The 23,268-nt window shown below is 40.6% G+C and overlaps 2 protein-coding genes across 2 annotated transcripts; one reads left to right on the forward strand and one right to left on the reverse strand.

The window, feature by feature from the left end:
- Nucleotides 1–3,340: 3,340 nt before the first annotated feature.
- Nucleotides 3,341–6,951, forward strand: cldni (claudin i). Its single transcript, XM_084071485.1, has 3 exons — nt 3,341–3,489; nt 5,218–5,350; nt 5,554–6,951. Exons 2-3 carry the CDS (start codon nt 5,219–5,221, stop codon nt 6,058–6,060), a joined length of 639 nt encoding a protein of 212 aa, XP_083927611.1. The 5' UTR covers nt 3,341–3,489; nt 5,218; the 3' UTR covers nt 6,061–6,951.
- A 1,453-nt stretch (nt 6,952–8,404) lies between these two features.
- Nucleotides 8,405–17,138, reverse strand: coro1a (coronin, actin binding protein, 1A). The gene is made up of 11 exons (XM_084071459.1): nt 17,031–17,138; nt 15,243–15,449; nt 13,020–13,142; nt 12,762–12,891; nt 11,843–12,024; nt 11,367–11,486; nt 10,717–10,821; nt 9,923–10,068; nt 9,769–9,826; nt 9,445–9,660; nt 8,405–8,789 (listed from the first exon to the last, which is right to left on the reverse strand). Exons 2-11 carry the CDS (start codon nt 15,441–15,443, stop codon nt 8,697–8,699), a joined length of 1,374 nt encoding a protein of 457 aa, XP_083927585.1. The 5' UTR covers nt 15,444–15,449; nt 17,031–17,138; the 3' UTR covers nt 8,405–8,696.
- Nucleotides 17,139–23,268: the final 6,130 nt, after the last annotated feature.

Genomic DNA, 23,268 nt, shown 5'->3' on the forward strand with positions numbered 1-23,268 from the left:
TGTTCAATTAAAAACTATTGTGTGACACAGTTACAAGACTACGCATACACTGCCTTAAAACTCAAATGTTTATTGATCCATTAAAATCATAAGAAAGAAGAAATATAAATGCCTGAAATCCACAGTTTTAAATAACTTTGACTGAATTCAAACATAACTGCTTTCCAATTTAATTTTTTCAAAAGTATTTTTCTGGCTTTTCTGCCTTTATTGCTTCATCAGGGGGGGTTGGACACTTCTGCAAGGCACTGTATGCAATGCATGACACATTCTCAGTAGGGGCAGAGACCCCCTAAAGGTCTGATCCTAGAATTGCCCCTGGGGTGGGTGGGTCTCTCTCTCTCTCTCTCTCTCTCTCTCTCTCTCTCTCTCTCTCTCTCTCTCTCTCTCTCTCTCTCTCTCTCTCCCCCCCCTCTGGAACCACTCGAATAATATATACTTTTGGGTCTAATGGTAAATCTATATAAAGGATGGCCCGGATTTCCATGCGTATTCCCTTCCAGTAACTTTCCAATTTAGGGCAGTCCCAGAAAACATGCTTGCAGTCCCTCCAACACAATTCCATTGGGAAAAAAATTAAAATGTTTTCCAGTCCTGGAAAGGGTTTGGAATTAACATAATGTTTTGGCAAAGGTTTGATTAGTTATTTCTGACTATTGATGAAATTAATAAAACACATACCAAAACATGCATTACATGATACAAAATGCATATCTTTTATTACTAATAAAATATAGTGCTGCGCTGCACAGGCTGCGTGACATGTCACATGTGAGTGTAGCCAAATTTATACTCCATACTATGACGGACATCATATGACAAAAAACAAAACATTGCACCCACCGCAATCATAGGACCATGATGCGTTGTCAATTAGTTATTTTTGCCACGTGACACCCTCGCACGTTGGAGTCATTGAGCTGTTGGGATGGGCTGTTTGTTATTGTTACTACTTGTATCTCTCTCTGTCTCTCCTCTGTCTCTCCCTCTCTCTCTTCTTTCCCCCCGACACGGTCGAGGCAGAAGGCCCCCACCCTAGAGCCTAGGGCAGGGGTGGGCAACTTTGTAGATGGTGAGGGCCACTAAATTCCCACACTCACTCTGGGGGGCCGCATTGTTTATCGGCACTCTCGCCAGTAGTACCCCATTACTCAAAAAGCCCATAATAGTCACATATGTGATAAATAAGGGATATTAACAATTATTGTTCGTTGTAACTTTTTTTTATTTAGCATTTAGTAATGCTTCTATCAACTTACTACAGCTGTACTGCTAAACAAAACTTCACATTCCTGAGTATGCCTTTCAGAGTATTGCTGTAACCTTGGCTTAAAAATATACAAAAATGAACACTAGAATTATAATTAATAAGGCTTCTATTAAAATAAACGAGAGCGTGCTCTACTGGTGGACTGTTGTAATTAAAATGGTTCATGGAAAGTTGCATGTTTGGAACAGCTGAAGGCAATAGTTCACCATTTCGGATATGTTTAGATTACTTACTTTTTCTTTGTGATTTGATTTAAAAAAAAGAAAAAAACTTGTTTTGTTTTGTTTTGTTTTGGCCTTTTTTGGAGTGACGGCGCGGGCCGCATGCTCAGGGTGGGACTGTCGGGTCTCTGCTCTACATGTAAAGTGTCTTGAGACAACTTGATTTGACACTTTAATAAAATTGAATTGAATTGAATTGAATTGAATTGAATTGAATTGAATTGAATTGAATTGAATTGAATTGAATTGAATTGAATTGAATTGAATTGAATTGAATTGAATTGAATTGAATTGAATTGGATGCAATATAAATCAATCACGTGATACACATTGGTGTAACAGTATGCACTTTGAGTCAGGGATGTTAAAGTTTAAAAACTTAAGAAGTTTGCTTTTCTGCAAACATGCCTAGAAAGTGTGTGATTAATATTGTATGGCTTTCGAAAGCCAAAAGCTCAAGAGCTCAAGAGAGAGCACTTCCAGATTTGGGACTGGGGGGAGTGTAAGTTCATAGGGCACCCAACAGCTCAGGACATTGTAGAAAGGATGCAAAATATGCTCTCCAAAAGTAGCCTAATAGAAATTAGGTAAAATGTTGTGAAAACGTTTTTGAAAGTTCATTGTACTGGTATAAATGTGTGGGAACCCTGACAATATCCGCACAAATCTTAGTGTCTGTCTATTTTGTGGAGTAAAAACTCACATGACTTAGTAATTCATTAAAAGTAGCATATTATTGTTGTAAATTAAAACATATAGAAAAGTGTTGCCTATTCATGTATGAATTGTTATCCAGTGAAGTAAGTGATTTATCAGGGGGCTTGAGCACTTTTGCAAGGCACTGTATATGCATGTTACATTCTCATTAGGGGCTGAGCCCGCCTAAGGGTCTGATTCTAGTAAGGGTCTGATCCTGATCCTCTGGGGGGTGTGTGTGTGTGTGTGTGTGTGTGTGTGTGTGCGTGCGTGCGTGCGTGCGTGCGTGCGTGCGTGCGTGCGTGCGTGCGTGCGTGCGTGCGTGCGTGCGTGCGTGCGTGCGTGCGTGTGTGTGTGCGTGCGTGCGTGCGTGTGTGTGTGTGTGTGTCCTGATCCTAGAATTGCCCCGGGTGTGGGTGGGTGTCTGTCTGTGTGTGCGCGCGTATGCGTGCGCGCGTGTATGTCTGCGTGCCCCCCCCCCACACACACACACACACAGTTGTTTGTTCAACTACTTTTTGTGTGTGCGTGTGTATCTGTGTGTACTGTACTATGTAGGCTACTACTGTATCTGTAACAGCTTTGTGTTTCACAACAATCATTTTCCTATCCCTCTTTCTTTCCATCCTATGATCCACAAATCCATGACACTCAGATCATTATTACGTAAATGTTCAGCCCACTCAGTCTCGGTCTCCTAAATTCGTCTACTGACATACTGTACGTCATCCATGGTTTCGACAGAGAGGAGAGGCCATGGTATGCAGATGTGGAATACTGGGCATGACTTATTTGTTCAGCATTTAAATCCAAGAAATCCAAGTGACTCACCATTGTCATTGTTATCACAACTATTTTTGCTTTTTGGGGAGGTTTTACCTTAGCTTGGAGGGTTCTAGCCAGAATTACACATTAATGTAATGGTGATAAATCAAGATAGATTTCTACAGGGCATGTGGCATCATGGACCAAATAATTTAGAGAACATGCTAAAGTAAGCTCATACTTCAAAACACTTTTGCATACACAAAACTGTGTGAGGAGTACCTCCTCGTGTCTTCAATTGAATGGAGACCTGATTCAGGGTTGGAAAAAGAGAGGGAAAGATAGATATCAGACAAGTCCATGCTGGTCTTGAGGTACCTCCCACCTCCCTGCCTCCAACCCCACCCTACACCCCACATTCCTCTACAAATACCCCCATCATATTACACAGACTCAGAACAAACATCTAACACAACAAGAGAATAGACTTGTTTTTTTTCTGCTGTCAAATCAAGACAAGAGGACACAACATAAAAGGTATGCATTCTTTTATATTTCAATTTGATTTAATTTAACATACTAAAACCTTTGGCGGGTTTGAAAAAGATGCAATATTCTGTAATTGTTTGAAATTTCAGAAGTTTAGGGGAATAGTTTGAATGTTCTTCCTCCCTTTCTGTGTAATCCAGTCAGGGTGTGTGGTTTTCAATGTTTAATATTATTGAACAAACAAGAAAAGGGAGCCCACCAATAAATGCCCCAAAATCAAATTCATTAGGGCAGATGTCCCAAAAATAGGGACAAAAAAAGGACAAAAACAAAGCTGTTAAGAACTACATGGATGCACACAATGCACTTCACCTGAACGGTTTCTTCAGGTATAGGCGTGTTTTTATATTGTATTTAATGTAAATCCCACTAATTGTCTGGTCCTCAATGTAAATTCTCAGAAATGTATTTATTTGATATTCAGTGACACTTTGTAATAAGACTTTTTTTTAATTCAAAGATTTTTTTTATTTTAATACAGATAAAAAAAACAAAAACCTTTACACAGGACAGAATGGTTTCTCAGCAGAAGAATGAAACATAGCCTTTTTAAAATAAATGCTCATGCAACTATTTTCTGTAGGTGTACATACACAGATAAGATGAGATGAGATCAGTTATGTTAAGGTTTTGAGATGGGTGAGGCCTGCACTATTCTGATAATCTGTATGCAGGGGTATTTTCTTCACATTCCAATACGTTGTGAATGTGAGCTTGTAGATCTGCTATTCTTTTCAAAAAAAATATATATATATTTTAGAGAAATCTCCTAAATTGTTATGCAGAGATTAATGTGCTTAACATAGATACAAAACAGTTTTAATGGGGATTGTGATATTGTCATAAATAAAATATCAGACAGTTTACATTTGCCAAAAAGGAAATGCATGTATTTAACTCAGTCTGACCAGAAGCAGGGATAATCCCCCCGGCCATATAAATGAATGACCAGAGGAGGGATATCAAATGCTGAAGCATGGACCCCCCCCCCCCCCCCCCCCCCCCTGCCCCCGCTCCCCCTCCTCCTACATGTTTCCATGTAGGCGTGGCTGTGTTGCACAGAGCAGAGAGCAGCAGAATGGGGTGGCACAGGGCCTGTCAGGACCTGAGGAAAGCCCTGTGGCTGTTTCTCAGACCCTGTTTTTAATCATAGCACAGAGCTACAGTGTACTATTCTGTAGAGGCCTGTCTGGACGTGTGTGTGTGTGGGGTTAGGGTTAGTTGTTTTGTTCAGTTAAAAAACCGTGTGTGACACAGTTACAATATTACACATACACTGTGTGCCTTCATACTCAGTTGCTTAATGATATGTTAAAATGAGAAGAATGAAGAGATACAAATGAGATACAAATGTATGAAATCCACAGTTATAACTCAAACATAACTGCTTTTTAATACAGTATATATATATATATATATATATATATATATATATATATATATATATATATATATATATATATATATATATATATATATATATATATATATATAGTTACTGTCACTTGTCCTATTACAAAAACAAAATGTATTCTATAACAGCAGGAAAAAACAGGTGGGGTTTCACACACCCCGAGTAGGACGTACTGTAACAGAAAAATAACCATGATTTCAATATAGACCATAGCTTTAGTCTTGAATTAATGTGAATTTATTATAAGTCATTATTCATTATCTGGTGTCCCTAACCTTTTCTTTTCTCTCTGTTCTTCCTAGAATGGGAGCTGCTGGTGTACAAATCGTCTGTGTGGCCCTTGGGGTCATTGGTCTCGTTGGGGGCATTGTATGCTGTGCGGTTCCAAGATGGAAAGTCTCCTCATTTGTAGGATCCAACATTGTCACTGCACAGGTAATCAAAACAGGACAATTGACCATTATGCACACATTGGCCATTGTGTTCTCATGTCATACTCGGGGGTGCACATGAATATGGTCAATGTACCATCATAACCGTCACTATAAGAAACATGAAAACATCAGAATTCCAAGCCGAAATATCCTAAGATTAAGTAAAATCTCTCTCTTCCTCTGTTATTCTCTCTTACTCCACAGAGCACTCAAGAGGGCCTGTGGATGAACTGTGTGAGTCAGAGTACTGGCCAACAGCAGTGCAAGTCCTATGACTCCCTGCTGGTGCTCCCATCTGACATACAGGCTGCTCGGGCCATGATCATCATCAGCTTAATGATCACTGGCCTCACGCTCCTCATTCTCTTTGCCGGTGCCGATTTCACCACATGTGTGGAAAACGAAGACGCCAAGGCCAAGATCAGCCTGGTAGCGGGGATAGGCATGATACTGGGCGGCCTCCTGCTCATCATCCCCGTCAGCTGGAACGCCCACAACATCATCCGTAACTTCAACAATCCATTAATGGTGGCCTCCCAGAAGAGGGAACTGGGAGCCTGCATCTTTATAGGCTGGGCTGGTGGAGCTCTGCTAATTCTGGCTGGGGGCCTTCTCTGCTGCTTCAGCAGGCCCAAATCTGGTAGCTCAGGGGGAACCGCCAAATACTACAGCAACAGTAGCGCTTCTGCCCCAGCCAAAAACTATGTGTAATATTCATGCAAAGGTGGTTTTAAGGGACATGTGGATTGATTGGATGGGGGGGGGGGGGGGGGGCTGTAGGATGTAAGGCAGGGGGCTTTGTTGACGATATAGAAACAGAGGGGGAAAGGGTGACTGTAAATATGGAATATTAACGACTTAAACCCCACTATCCATATTGTGGGGAAAGCTTTCGTAGAAAATAGCAAATGTGAGAAAATGCGTTGTGACTCGTTTGTGAGCTTGTCGATTGGCTATTTTCAGCGAAAGCTTTCCCCACAATAACAGAAAACAGAAAATACACTAGTATAGAGCCCTGAGGGACTCCATATCGGTCAACCATATGGGGTTATTATTAAGTGGTTAATGACAGGCTCAATTTCATTCGTTTTACTGTTAGGTGTTGGGTTTGTAAGCCAAATGGAAGTAGGGAGCTGATTGTGTGGTTTTCCAATTTTGTGTCCAAAATACATTTATCGTATATATATGGCAAGATATTTAAGTTCATAACCTACAGCCTACAACAGTTCAAGTTTGTTCAAGCAAGAGACTGCTTGAGGTTAGCTTGTTCATATACTGTATGTATCATTCAGGTTGTGTCATATTATCCCATTCCCTCTTTCTCTTCTATTTTTGTAGTTTTTCCTTTTCACTATGAAATGTATCAAAAATGCTGTAAAAACAATATTTTAAAAAGGCACCTAAGTTGGCCTCAGGGAACATGTGTAAAAAAAAAAACTTTCAAAACATCATATAGGTCAAAACAAACAATAGTATTTGTAGTTATTCATCAGCGTCATTGTATTTTGTAATGTTCAGTGTTGTGCAACGATCAATAAATACTTAAAATGTAATACAAAATAAACGTTTTATGTGTTTCTGTTTATTAAATTCTTACTTGTGCATTCTGTCCTATGTTTGTGCAGCACATTGTGACTCAATGCTGTATAAAAAAAGTTATTATTACTATTATTACTAACATGCCTAAGAGTCAAAAAGGACCAATAGCAGCCCAAAGATTCTGTTCAGCTCCTTACACACAATTGGACCAAAGTGTTTTGAACAGACCGGCATGCCATTCCTGCCATGCCATTCTTAGAGACCCATGCTCTCACCCGTGGTATAAAAACGAACATTTTAAATATATGATTTAGGGGGAAAGCCATGGGGTCACCAAAATCTGTAGGGATCATCCTGCAATCTGCATATTAAGCCACTTTCCCACTTGCACTGTCCAAAGGTAGCATGGTCCAAAGGTGAAGACGGTCCAAAGGTACCATTGACAATTTCGGTAAAATTAATTTCCGTAAATATACCCACTCTAGACCTAGAATCATTTACATAACACTTCACTAGCAGCTGAAGCAAGAATGCAAAGCGACAGATTTTCTTTCTTTTTTTACATGTATAGATCATCAACAATAGCCTAAGTAAGTTTCAGATTATCTTAATCCCTCTTGTTTCCTTGTAGAGACAAGACCTCAGTGTAGAGTAATAATATATATAATATGCGTGTAATAATTGAAACTATATTTTTTCAGGGGATTTTTAACGAATTTGTCAGTGACATGCACACTGGCAGTTAGCTAAGAAAAATACAATTAAATGCAGATGCAGATTGGAGAGTGAGTATTGCCAGGATACATAATATTTTTCCCAATTATCTAGCTAACTTTCTTATCCTGCTTTGTGACATACAATTTTGACCATTCTACAATTCTACAAACTATGCTACCAAAGTATATTGTTCCCATAACACTTCTGTGCCGTATACTGAATAGTTATTTCAGGAATAGTTTCAGATACTACTACTACTTAGTTTTTGACAGTCTTGGGAAGAATCAAATGGATTCCCAAATTAAATTGACACTAATTCAGTGGTCTGAAATCACATACATTTGATAAATAATATAAATCAACATATTTTGTTTCCTTTAATTAGAGAGAGTTGTGATTTGGTGCTAAAATAAAATGTTCTCATCTTTCTTGACTTTTGGGGTGGGGGGTTCCTTGCCCCCAAGGCAATGGTAGGGGAAACACTGATTATTTTCATTGCGAGACCTTCTGGACTCGTTCATTAGACATACATGGGGCATACATGCATTAGGATGCACGGCTGCCATGTTAACGCATAACTCCAATGAACACGGCTGACAGCTGTGTTAACATGAGGCATTTATGTGTATCTATGATAGGATCCCTCAAGTGGTTTGGGTTCATCCACCATGATCAGCAGGTGTGCTTGGATTTTGAGATTGTATAGTGCGCGATTGGAAATTGTGGCCTAAGGGTGGTGCTAGAGGAAAGGCATGGGGTCAACCAAAATCAGTAGGATAGGTAAAGTGACATGACTCAATTTCTTTGAAAATAATGAAGACTTTATTTGAAAGTATGAAAAAGCATATATTAAAACATTTTTTTCTTCTTTTTTAATTTTTGAATTCAAGCTTCAAGCAAAACAAAACCAAAAATGTATATTTGGCAGTGGCACCTGAAATTTAATTAAATCTCTTTTCTCTCCCTTTTGTCTCTTGTGCTATCAGAAAACTGAAAGTCACACTTTTCTTTCTGTTCTACACATCATTTCATTCCACTGTACACTCATATTTGTTTGTTTGTTTCTAGCTAGACCTCTTTCCTTCTCTCCTCTACTGCTTGCTCTCCATCTCGCTCATACGCTTGGTCAAGTCTGCTACTGCTTCTTTGAGCTGCTTCACCTCATTCCGCAAAGATTGGACCTCCTAAGAAACAGACAGAGAGAGAGAGAGAGAGAGAGAGACTTAGTCATACTAACAAAGACAGAGAGTAAAGGCTAATTAACTGTGTCTTTCACTTGCCAAGGTGGAACAAGTTTAAACGGTTTTGAAAAAGTCTAACACTTGTTTTCAGGAGACCCTGATCAGAGAACAGAGACAGTGTTTTCAATAGAACTAGTACAATGCCCCTTCGGTTATGCAATACACATTGTACCTGTCGTCAGAGTACTTAGCGCATGCAGTACCTGGAGGCCAGTTGTCAGTACTATGATGTCCTATTGACAACATCAGGGATCTCCATGTATGGGGATTTAAGGATTTATATATACTGTAGACCTGTGCCTACTCGGGAATGATGCAAGTCGGGAACAATGCAAGTTGTGAATGCATGTCCTACCCGGTTTTGTAATACCCGTTGTACCCGTTGTCAGAGTACCTATTATACCCGTCTGTGTTTATATGGGCATATCGGGTCAGATTGGTGGTTCTGGACAACCGCCGATCCAAACCGACTTCACGCTGGGTACTGCACTCCCTCGGTTTGAAGTTTCAAATTGATCCGACGGATACACACATACTCACACACTCACACAGAGACTTGCATAATTTATATAAGGATGGCTAAATTGAACTTCCTCACCCCGCAGCTGTCTTGTTGATTTCCCATGGAAGCCGTTGTGGTCTTCAGGAGACTTTTGTGAACTTTGAACTGCTTGGCTTTTGTGGTTGTTGCAAACCCATCTTTCAATGAGATCAGAATAGGCTGGGCATCCTTGCCACCGAACCACTCGTCAGCTTCGGCGGATGGCTCTGGACCAATGGTGTCTGGGTAGAGATCTTCCTGGAACAGATCCGACTGAACAGGCGAACCAGAGTTGTGAGGGCAAAGATATTTTCTGGTACGCATCAATTTTTAACAATAACACAATATGAAACTGTACTGAGATCAGAAGATCTTAGTTACCTTGCGGGGCACGGTCATGACAATGGGTTCACATTTCCTCTCATGGAGCTTGTAGAATCTGGATATAAAAAATACAAAATATTATGTCCACATTTTGGCACCACAGTAAAATCTGCCGTGTTAATTCATCAATTTGCAACTGTAAATATTTTACCTTGCAATTTCACATTTGTTGACTTCCAGTCCCCTCTTGGGCATGTATCCAATCCCCTTCTGGCTCTCCTTGCTGCCGTACATGGAGAGGTAGTGGACATATGGAGCCTCATCTGTCACCTCAAAGTAACGGATACTGCTATCCCCCTATGTAAAGGATAAAGAAACTACATGTTTTAAGTGTGTGTGCGTGCGTGCACGCGTGTGTGTGTGTGTGTGTGTGTGTGTGTGTGTGTGTGTGTGTGTGTGTGTGTGTGTGTGTGTGTGTGTGTGTGTGTGTGTGTGTGTGTGTGTGTGTGCGACTGTGCGTGCATGCATGCGTGTACGTTAGAGTTATGAAAATTAAGGCCGGCCCTAACTGGGCCCTAACTGGGTCCTAACTGGGCCAGCCCGAACAGGGCCCGGCCCGAACAATTACCATAATGTTTTTTTTTCTTCCCATGGTCGGGTTCGGGCAAAATTTGAGAACTCTAGTGTGTGTGTGTGTGTGTGTGTGTGTGTGTGTGTGTGTGTGTGTGTGTGTGTGTGTGTGTGTGTGCATGCACGTGTGCATGCACTGCACATATGCATGCATCTGTGTTCCTGGCCACATAGGCCTAATTTTGGGAGAAACGTTTACTTCAAACCTGTTTATTGGTGACCGCATGTCTAAATGGGGACATGTCTAACTGGGGACATGATCAATTGAAGACGTGCGTGCGTGCGTGTGTGTGTATGGGTCAGAGGGAAAGAGCAGGGTGAGATGCCCAGAGAGAGAGGAAGAGAGAGCAAGAGAGAGATCTCTAAAAGTCCAACCTTGCCACAGAGGTAGACAATGCCAGTATCTGGGTCAAAGAATGGGAGGAGGACACCACTACTGGTATCCAGTTCCTGCAAGGTGAGTGGTTCTCCAAAGCTGCTCTGTTGAAACACACATTCAGGCAAAGGAAAATCTTTAGAATTAAAAAAAGAATGAAAAAATGTACATGTCTATATATAATAATGTGAAATTAAATGTGTCATGCCGATTCTACAAATGTCGAACAGTTTTCTGAAAAACGCATGTTGCTATATCAGTGGTTCCTCAAACTTTTTATGTCAAGGATCCACCAAAATGATATGTATTTGGCCCCCATCTCAAAATAGTTTACGCCAGGGGCCCCCAGAAGCAAAGATTTGAGTTTTTAAAAAAAAGCTTTAAAATATATATATATATATTCAAAGATTTGCACACATATTCACAATTCTTCCAATATGAGTTTGTGTATCTGCTTTTTTTGAATAGCCAAAGTATAAAATTAAATCTAAAATGACTCCAGACTGCTGTGATTAATGTAACTTATTTGGCACATTAGTAAAACAAAACTTAAATTAAACACTAAAATTGTAGTTCCATGTTATTCAAGCAGATGATAGTGAAGAGCTATTACATGTATATGTTATTATGTATAAAACTTGACACATACCGGGTCCCAGAGTGCCACCTGCCTCTCGCTCATACGACTGAAGCCTGTACTGAGGATCTTCCCATCAGACACAAACAATGCCTTAATAGGCCTGGATCCCTCATGAGGCTTGTCCTTCTCCTAAGACAGAAAGGTGGTGTCAGTGTGTGTAGGCTACCAGAGAACAGAGAACACAGAGGTTTGTTCTGTGAGAAAATCAATAGTTGTAAACCAGGACTGGGCCCCATAAAAATGTTTTGTATTAAAAGGGGATTTTAACAAAACTTTTCCAGAAAAGAGTTGGGGAGATTTAAGATTCTGCCCTGTAAGAAAGTTGTGGCATCAAAGATATGACATTTTGAAGGCTGACATGAACTTTCTGAGTATTAATAAACATGCCGGGGCATTTTTCAGAAAATGGACTTATGTACATACCTGTACTGTGGAATGTAAAGATTATTATTAGTGTGACCAGTAATACTAGAGGTAGAACCTACAGCAATGACTGTCCCCTTGTGCGGGTCCAGAACACGCAGCTTCTTGTCCTTGCATGAGGTGAGGATCCTGGAGCCATCCCTGTTCCAGCAGGCGCTATAGATTAAATCGGTATGTACTGTGTCGAGCCTCATCACTGCCTCACCACATGCCACATTCCACAGAATCAGCACATTGTCACAACCTGCAGGGGGCAGTAGCATGCAATGGAGATCAAAGCAAACATAAGTAAGAATTTTTATCACAATTTTTATAAATTGTGATAGTGGTGGAGGATGCCTCATCATGCAAGCGGTACCAAAAACTACTTCAGAAATGGGTGTAAAAAAAATCAGAAATGGGTGTGGCCTATGTGGGGATTTACGTCATGACCCAAGGAATCCAGGGAGTCACAAGTTAAAATGTAAAGTGGCCCGTTAAAGCGACCATCATAAGGCAGATTTGAAAACCTTTACTTGAACTACTATGTTCTACAGCATCAGGGGTTGGATGGGATTAAGTCCCTGTGACATACTAGCGTCATGTCCAGGGGGTGTACTTGTACATCAAGCTGCGTCACGCTACAGAAACAGTAGATAGGCTCCTGCCCTATGGGTCTCATAGCTCGGCATGGCTTACTTACTTTTTTTTACTTACTATGTTCTACAGGCTAACTTTGCAAGCCCTACAGGGAGTGTGCATGCAAAGTTTGATGCCAATCTGTCTAGCGGTGTCTGAGATTAGCTGCATACAGACGGACAGACAAACGGACACACACGCGGACACACACACCGACAAGGGTGAAAACGCAATCTCCACCTCCCAGCCTGTCGGAGATAATGACCAAAGGGGCAATATCAAAAGTAGAGGCATGGATTTCCCACCATCTCCCCAACAAATCAAACCCTGTTTACAGGCATGCTTTATGGATGAGTGAAATACCTGCAGTCATGAGTACATTATGGGCAGTGGGGTGCCAACTCAGAATGCCCACACGCTTGGAGTGTCCCTCCAGCTTGACAACAGGATCTGTCAAAGACGTGACCAGGCCACCATCTGGGATCTCCCAAATCTGTCAGACATCAGCAAAGGCACATAAGCACTTAATTGACTTGCCTAATAACTTAGAACAATTACTCAACGCCCTTGCAAGATTCATATTGAAAACATTAAAGAAATTGCAGTGATGCAATATCATACCATGACACTGCAGTCCTCAGATCCACTGGCAATGATGTTGTCATTGTGAGGACAAAACTCAATATCTAGAACAGGTCCTGTGTGGCCACATACAGTGGGGTATGACATGTCAATGCGCCCTGACTAAAGAGAGAGAGAAATGTGATTTAACAATATATATATACATAAACAAAGTAGTAGTAGTAGTAGTAGTAGTAGTAGTAGTAGTAGTAGTAGTAGTAGTAATAATAATAAATATATACACTTATCACACAAAGTGTTTAACTAAACAGCAATACAATATTGTAAAAGACAAGTTTAGCAACAACTCAATAAATGTAAGGAAGCAATAGTAGGCAGTAAATATTAGAGGGCAGGAAAAACAATTAAACAAATACATTTCAAAACATGACACTTCATTTTCCAACCTCAGTACCTCAGGCTAAATAGGACAAGGAGCTAAAACATTATAGCAAACTGGCTAACACAAAGGAATTCAGAGGCAATGTAAAGGGCCACTGTGATTTTGGAATTGGATGAGAGATTGGGAAACATGAATGTGTTACCATAGATAGGACGTGGAAACTTGATAGTCAGCTGATACTGAAATTGTATATGTATGCCTCCCAATTACCCCTAATGCCTGTTAACTGGGTTTGAGTGGCGAGGAATCAACAGTGAGATCACAAAGTCCTGTGGCCGTCTGGCCCAGCCAGGGCTGCCATCTTTATCCTTAATTGTCATGTCAGCTCAAATCAGTCCTGGAATATTAAGAGTGCATTCAAGCATATTATGTCATACTCATTTTACTAATTTTAATCCAATCTAGCTTTATCTCCAATACCCATTGCTATGAGGCATGCATTTGATCAAGAGGAGATGCGTTGACTTAAGTGCTAAATGGTAAATTCCCCCATAAATCACACAAGAGGGTCCATTAACCATTCTGGTTGACACAGGAACAATGACAACCACTGACCAAGTTATTGGTACCTAAATACACCCTTAGACCAGCTTGACAGCACCAGTATTCATCCCAAGACAGACCCTGCGTTTTAACAGCGGGCAACTCCGGGCGATGCCGGGCGATATCGCCCAAAAAGATAAAGAAAATCCATCTTTCATCGCCCCCCCGCCCACTTCGCCCGATCGCCGGCTCTCATAGACTTTCATTGTATTTTTGGGCGACGTCGCCCAGAGTTGCCCGCTGTTAAAACGCACCGAGAGGGTCCGTGCGGTGCATTCTTTCAGAAATGTGTTCTCTCTTTACCATATTTTCCTTCAACAGCTATATGACATTGAAAATTAAACCATAAATGCCATGAAGTGCCAGTGCCATTGCTTAATACTAAAGGAACATTGGCCCGAGGAAACATACAGTACAGATACTTCCTGGAAAAGTCTTTGAGTGGTTTCACATAATCAATGTGGTACATATTGTAGGCCTATAGGCTTGTAATGAATTCTGAATTCTGTATGAATTCAAAATTAAATGAACACAGGATTTTACTGTGTAATTTGCCTGCTAATGAAATACCATAAAGAACTTGTGCAAGCCACCAAAGTACTCCACATACGTAAGTGACTGCAAAACAACTAAGTCCACGCCACATCCTGTCTATATTGATGTGACAGTGAAGCACTCCTAATATGGCAAAAAACTCGCAACAGCAGAGTGAGTGACGTGTAGTGCTGAAATGGCACATGAAACTTCCTTTTTCAGCTGAATGTGTGATGCCGCCTATAAGCCAAACATAGACAAATGTGTTTTGAAACATGGTTCTTTGGCATTATGACCTAATTTGACACATCTAGCAGGTAAAAGGGTGGAGACTTACAGCTTCAACACATTTCAAATATAATTGGTGGGAAACTGCTTTGCAGGAAAAGCTATTTTCTGCATCAGAAGACACTAAACTAAAGTATCATATAATTTCTCATGTCATCTCATCTCGCATTTAGCACTTTTATTTGTTTTGCTTTGTTTCTTTCTCTATTCTTAGATATATTTTGTCATTTCAAAGTGTGGGAGCTAGTACAGAATAATATTTTTCTCCCACTTTTTTACTCATGTAAACTTGAAATCTAAGTTGATTTTACATTGCAGTACTTTCCTGGTAAGACTTCAATGCAAGTGTCTGTCTTAAAGTTTATACGGTATCACCTTTGGCCACTTCCCCCTACCAACTTTCACCAGCATAACCTCATGCATAGATCTTCCATATTACTTTTGCTTAGGCCCACCTTGCTCAGGGGCAGCACCATGAAGGCCCCCCCTCCACTGGCGTCCACGATCATGGCCACAAACTTGGGATTCACAGAGCAGAAGTTGCTGTCCCATGTCATCTGGGAGATACGGATGTCATCGTAGCATTGGTCATGTTTCACCGCCTGGCCAAAGACGTGGCGGAACTTACTGGACCTCACAATACCCTTTAGAGACATGGTGCACTGTTTGTTGATGGGAAGCAGCAAAATCATGTAGAGGAAGAGGAGGGGGGGAAAAGAATGGAAGGTATATTATGTCACTAGCAGGACTTTATGGCTGTAACACAAAACATGTAATGATGTTTGGTACTTAATGCAAAATATCAAATCTAACTAAATTGTTTAAAATCCCTCATACTGAGTGAGTTGCAAATACAAAAGAACAGAGACCTTTTTTACAGCCATCTTAATTTCTTAACTGTGGCTTATAAACGTTACTCTGAGGTATAAATACAAAGGCACAAAGCGCACTACTCATTTGAATGACAGAATATACAGTATACAGTATAGGGATTGTGAATGAGAACTGAATGGCAACTTCAGGGTCATTAGGTCTTTGTTTGCCTAGCAGGCTACAAGGCTGATTTATCATGTGGAAATCAAGTAACAGACACACAGTTGCAGGAAACAGACAATACAGGAAAACTGAGAAAAGAGGAAGAAGAGTCTTTCACAAGTACTTCCTCCAGTCTGCCTGAAACTGGTATGCTTCATATTTGGTGCATTACTTGATACTTATGCATACAAACTAAAGGACGGCAGCACGGTAGTGTGCAGTATACCAGTGTAGTATCACAAAGTTGCATGGGACTACTGTACGAGTGCAAATGTGTCATCAAGAACAAGAAGCAGGCTGTACACAACCATGCACCTTTACACCAAGCAACGGTTAAACCACATCCTGCAGCAACTCGCAAACCACAACATATCTATCACAGTTTCTTTCCCCTCACACACATGCTCTCTTTTGTTCTCATGTGTTTTGTATGATTTTGATCGCTTATGTCAATGGACATGCATGCAAAGAAATGATTCCACTGTCAAACTAAAAATGTAAATGATGCAAAGCTGAAATTCAATTTTGAAAAACAAATGTGTCTTACCCTTAAGCTTAAAACCTGATGGAATTTCAGTGAATTATGACTGAAATAAGTGCAGGCCCACCAAACTGCATCAACATCAGACTGATAGACTTAATATGTTTTAGTTTTACCTCCATTTGCAGCATTGACTTCCTCAAATCCAGAGCCGCGCCTAAAGTATGCTTTGAGTCTAAAACGTACAGTTCTTTTGTTGGCATGTGCATCACAAGACCCCTTTGGCCACCCTGCACCTAATTCAATAATCCTTTATAGAGAGAGCCTTAATTTCATCAGTGGCCTAAATGTGGGTTGCTCACTCTCACTGTCAAAAGTGGAAGACATGCCTGCTACAGGCAAAAGCTCACACATTTCATTTCACTAACTCAACATAAAGGGTAGAGTGACTTCAGGACAAGAGTTCAAACTTTAGTAAAATTATGCAAAATCCTTAACCTTGTTAACCTTCTGTTTTGTATACACTGTGTAAGATTTTAAATTAAATCTCTTCAGATGAACTGATTGCATAGGTGAATGTCAGGAGAAGCACAGTGAAATCCTTCAGTGTTCATTTATCCAATTGTGTACGTAACCAAATGGACGCATAAGGGTGTAAGTGTACATGTGTACACTCTCAGGGTTCAAGGGTATTTTACTGTGCAGGAGATGGATGCGGTAGGCTTACCTGGGAGTTGGAGTGGTTGGTTCAGCTCAAGTCGGGGTCAGCAGCACAGCCAACAGGAATGAGGACCCAGAAGCGGTAGTTTTAAGTAGATCTGTATGTGATGGAGGAAGTGAGACATGAAGGTGGAAATGGGAGGTGTCCTCCTCTTTGACTTCTTCTACATATTGAGCTTGAAGAGCCTGCAGATGTGAAAGACGATCTGGAACTATATTGCATTTGCAACTTTTGTTCATGAAACCACTCTGTCAACATTGTGAGACGAAAAATTATGTAAAATGCAAGAATTCTTCTCAAGATGTCAAAGACCAGATGAAGATCTCTGCCGGGTGGCATTTTATTTTATAAAAAACTGGTTGACGTCTGGGGAGTTCAGTGATCAAACCTGGCCAGTAGAGCAGTGTACCCCTAGGGGTACATGGAGGTACTATGTGAGATATTTAGGAAAATGGAAAGTTGTGTTTAACCACTTGAACCCCAGCATCCATATTCTGGGGGGAACATTAGCCAAAAATAGCCGATCTACAAGCTCTGTAGTGAGGTATGGGTTAAAAAAAAACAAAAACAACAGCAGTTCATTATTAAAGGTTAATTTGAAAGCTCTGTTGTGTTTTAGTTTGCCTCCTTAGTTTGGGGGGGGGCATGTGTCAGGCATGTGTCAGGCATACAGTACTTATCAAAATGTCTTGCAAAAGTGTTCAACCCCTCTGATAAATCAATCATGGCCCGAGGGACAGACAGACAGACAGACAGACACACCACAACAGATTCTCACACTGGAATTAAACAAAGAGAAAGACAAAACAGATGACCATAGGCAGGTTTAAAAATATAGACTTCAGTTTTATTGCACAATCGTTGCTGGAGACTGAAGAGTGCGAGGGCCTGTCTGTAACATAACACTACTGTAGGACAGACTCAAGGACTAGACACAGTGTTTCTCAACCTGTGGGCCAGGGCCCACTGCTGGCCCATGAGGATACTGCAACTGGGCCCCCAAATAATTGAAAAATCACTAAGATGTTATTGATAATAAAATAATATAACATTAATACAAAAACAAAATTATATTCTTTCCTTAAAACCTTGAAAAAGGAGATTGTGGGGTCATTGTGATACCGATAAATAGGAACTTACCAAATAACCTAACTATGTTCAATCCAAGCCGGAACACAACTGATTGATGGATCATTAAAATAAACATGCTCTGAAAAAAATGCATGCGGTCCACCCGTCTGGCCACTTAACACCGCAGCTGTTCGGCTGCCGTGTTAAGTGGCCAGATAGGTGGACCGCGGACGCTTTCGAGATTTTCAAGTGGGCCCTGATCATGAAAAGGTTGAGAACCACTGGACTACACACAGGAACACGCTGCATGTCTATGCACACACTCGCATATTTGTGAGAAGACAGACTTGACAATGAGGCACGCTAGGGATGCTGTTAGCTTCCCCGTAACACACGAGGAGGGAATATGACAAATAACAAATTGAGTTAAAACATGACTTTCAAACTGGCTGTATGCAATCCATAACACAGTTTATACAGTCACTCAGACACACATACACACATACATACATACATACATACATACATACATACATACATACATACATACATACATACATACATACAAACATGGTCCATACACAAATAAATAAACTCATGCAACCCTAGCCAAAGAAAAGAAGAAGAAAAAAAGGTTTTGCACACTTAAGCTTCATACCATTGATACAAGTGTTATGCCTCATCAGCTAATCCAATACAGTACAAAGTATAGCTTGGGTGTATAGGCATGGTATGTTTGCAACAGTACGCAAATACATCCACTAGATGGTGCCACTCACTTACGACTTAAAACATCACAACAGATCGGACAGGAAGAGACAAACAGACAGACCCTCCAGGTCCCTTCAACCAAAAGGAAAGGGGTAGTCTCATCAACTGTACAAGTGTCATAATCAGTACCAATCTGCCACAGAAGAACAGTAATCATAATAATCATCATATAACAATAGTTCTGACAATTAATCCATTATAAATAGTCGTTAACAGGCTATCCGGCACCTGTGTAATTAGAAAAAAAGAAAGAAAAAAAAAACATATCTGTTTTGTTAGTAACGTTTTCCGTACATTATACCACCGTTATAATCATTGGACAAACAGACAAGGACAATGACCGATAGGCCTAGTTCCACCTCTGAAAATGCCTTTTTCTCAGAGAAGCCCCCACCCCACACCCACACACAGAGTCACACATACAAAAGTCACACTAAAGTCCCTGCTTCTACCCTGTTCTCCATCTCTCACTATTTTTTTAAGTCATTCTCCAACTGCAGTAGGCTGTACGAAACAACCTACTGTAGAGCACAAATTTCAGAGTGGGCAGAGGGAGTGGACCAGGAGTCTTTTTGTTTTGTTTCAGACAGCAGAGGCGAGGCCAGTTAACGCTAACACAGCTACTGTTATGACACCCTGAGAAGTGGAGACCCCAGGATGTTGAGGAGTTGAAGCGCTCCTTTACAAAGGATGAAAGAGCAGAGAGCCCACTGGCTTGTCTCTTTTTAACATTATAGATATACCTGTTAAAACACGCACGCACGCACGCACGCACGCACGCACGCACGCACGCACGCACGCACACACACACACACACACACACACACACACACACACACACACACACACACACACACACACACACACACACACACACACACACACACACACACACACTCACTCACGCTCTTTCTCTCTCTCTCACACACGCACACGCACACACACGTGTGCGCGTACACACACACACACACACACACAGACACACAGACACACACACTTACACACACACTTAATTGTTATGTATTTAGTCATCTGATAAATGCATAGATTAACCAGTTGTAGTCAGAGGTATTCACACACACCTGTATATATAATAACCCCAGAATCTTTCAGAATCTTCCAATGGATCAAAAAACATTCTTGGTAAGGGTTTCAAAATAATAAAGTTAACCCATTCGTTTGCTGTGTTGTTTCACAAATAAAAGAGCTAAGCAAACAGATGTGTCGATATTAATCAAATCAAATGCACAGTACCTAGCCTCGGTCTGTTTTCCTCTATACTACGTTCTGCCTCTGAAAAAAGTCTCATTGACCGTATTCACACACTGGCCATTGTGGTGTGACCTAAGAACAAACTGGTTAGTGGTTACTGTGTGAATATGGTCAATGACTGTCTGATGTGTGATAAGTAATTCCACGTCTGCTCATCTTGTCTTTTCTTTATATACCGCGTTTTGTATAAAAAGGTTTGTCTGAGAATATTTGTTTGCACTGTATGTACTGTATATATAATCTACATACACATATTTACATTATTTATATGGACTTGAAATAAGTTTAGTTATTGTTATTCACTTTGATCCAAAGCCCTTTTCAAAACAATAAACAGTGCAGTTTATTTGATATCAATGTATTGCCTCTGCTAGGTCATATACTCCACCACTATAGGTCTATGCCTGCCCCCACCGACTACGCCTTGAATAATCTTTGCATGCGCCCCACAGCTTGTGAGAAGAACACTTCCTGGAGTGAGTGACACAACGTGTCCATGATTACGATGCACAAGCGTTTAGCTAACACAAGGGCTTGACCACCCCTCCAATGGGGGAGGGGGGGGGGGGGGTCAGCTTCTGTTTCAGAGCTACTATCATGCAAACATCTGTTTTCATTCACTGGCCAGCAATGCATTACTGATAGCTTTTACATAGGATCCATAGATATAGATATATAATGTGATCACTACAATGACAACGAGGCAAAGAACAAGGAGAAACAGCAGTCTCTTTGGCGAGGCTGCAGAGATGGGGTGGGAGGCTTATGTGCATGTGAGACTATGCAAAGTCCTCTCAGTCTCACCTATGAATGTGAGCGGGGGAAGTGCTACGTACGCTTTAGACACGTAGAATTTGGCAACATGTGGGTGAAGTACAGAGAACTTGTGGGTGGGTTGCATGGCAATGGTAAATAGAAGTGCAACGTTGTTAAGAAACAAAGTAAGATTATTCTCTCACCACCAACAGTACCATTGATTTGGGGTGGGGGGTATATAATCCAGAAAATTAATCTTGGTCTCAACCAACAATCTTCTGCAAAATCAAGTAGCATATCAAAGTAATAATAAGTAAACATAACTCATAACAACTGCTCAAAGCAGTAGCAGAAACATCAGTGCAGAATGTAGTGCCAACAAAATCCTGACTGTTAAGAGTTGAGAATCTCCTAACAAACAAAGTTTTTCTCATTTAAATACAAGGGTGGGGCTAGGGGGTTCATTCCTGCCTGGTTAGGCAAGCTTATTAAAACACTACGCAACTTTATGTCTGTCAGAGTGTAAACACTCCCTCTGTTCAGGTTAAATAAGTGCAACGCTGGCATGGCCCTGTGTCGGGATATACAGTATGTCCAACTGCAAAGCAGTATACAGGGCATTTAAATTACATAAAATTTGGCCACAACCATTCCTACTAAATGTGGCAAAAGACCTTTGTGTGGTATGTGGTCCTATAATGAATCAACCTAGTTCTATCTGGTTAATTTAACAGTGAAGGTCAAAAATACAGTAAAACCTTGTTTAACTAAAACAGAGCTATGGACAGAGCTTATTCTAAATATTTCTTTTTTCAGCGCATAGAAAAGTATGAGTAGGTGGTGCTAAATCTTAGGATTAGCTGTTTTGATAAAATGATTGAACGAATGAATGAAGACATTATTAATCCCGTGGGGCAAATCCAGTTTAAGCTTCACCCAGCTGATGGCTGCTCAGGGGGGAGAAGTTACGGGTCAAGTGCCTTGCTCATGGACACCTCGACACATAGCCAGGGCCAGGAATCTAACCTGGGACCTTCTGTTTCCCAGGCGGCCTCTCTACTCAAGTAGTTTAGCCCTACAAAGAGCACTTTGTTTAGGAAACAGCCTAACATTTTTAAAAACTGCAGTAGTCAACATGTTTCAAATTGCGCTGCCCTGAATTCAGGAAACTGAAAACTACTGAAGCTTGGAAACAAAATAGTCAACATGGAATGTGAAAATGCTTGGCAAAGCCTTCTTTGTAACTGAAATGCTTTCAGATGCATGCATCAGTAGGGCATTCTAACAATTAAGCACAATTAATGGAATATATTTTCTCAGTGCTGTATTTTCCATTGTGCCATGTTTGTCTCAAAAGTCTGGGCATTGTATTAGACTCACAAGTCAGTCTCTAAACGCTTCACTCAACTAGAGACTGAGGACAATATCCCAGCTTTTGTTGTTAAAACTGGGTGGAAACAATTAGTGTTAGTCAAAAAACTGCATTGCAGAACCAACTCAGTCTTTAGTTGCGGCCCTTCATATTGGGGCGAATATAATAGCAAAAATTGCTTGAAATTTGAAACCAGAGTTAAAAGCCCAAGTGGCTTTCTGACAATTTAAGATTAAAGTAAAAGTTGACAACTGGAGGTTGTCCGACATTCTTTGACAACAAATATACCATTCCTGTTAAAGTATACATTCCAACATTTGAGTGAGAAACATAAAAAATGTAACTGTTGATACATGGAATGATATCAATGTATGTGCCTACACTGGACATCAGAGCAATTTTTAAATAATGCATATTACATCTAAAAGTATGTTAAATATACTTTTAAAAGCTCATGAAATCCAATGTTCCATGACTGAAACATCATAAATAGTCATAATTTAAAAAAAAAATCCTCTTCCTCACAATGTGAGATATTATAAATATACATGAATAAACATTTAGAACAAGTGTGTCAGAATATCAAGGTTGGAAAAGAGCAATGTCACTGAACAACAGAAATTGTAAACGTGTGCACTTTTTTACCCAATCAACATAAGCCTGAATTCATTGGCACTGTGTTCAGGTGCAAACTAAGCAGTCTGTTAACACTGCAGCCTTCAGTTTGTGTAACCCAAGCCACCTGAAGGGCATAAACCCCACAGCAACCAAATCAAGGAATGAACCCCCTCATCCGTTTCCCAATTGACCGTATTCCAACGGCAGCCATTTTGCTCTTAAGTCATACAGGGGTGACGTACAAGCAAAGTGACCGCCATGTGAATATAATCAATTCATAGGTCATCTAACCACTGAGAGGATCATTCACACCAACACAGATATAAACACAAAGAGAATGAGGAAAGAAAGATAAACCCGGAAGGTAAACATGGAAAAAGAGAG

Source organism: Gymnoscopelus microlampas (genome assembly GCF_963454915.1).
Source record: "Gymnoscopelus microlampas genome assembly, chromosome: 11".
Classification (NCBI taxonomy): domain Eukaryota; kingdom Metazoa; phylum Chordata; class Actinopteri; order Myctophiformes; family Myctophidae; genus Gymnoscopelus; species Gymnoscopelus microlampas.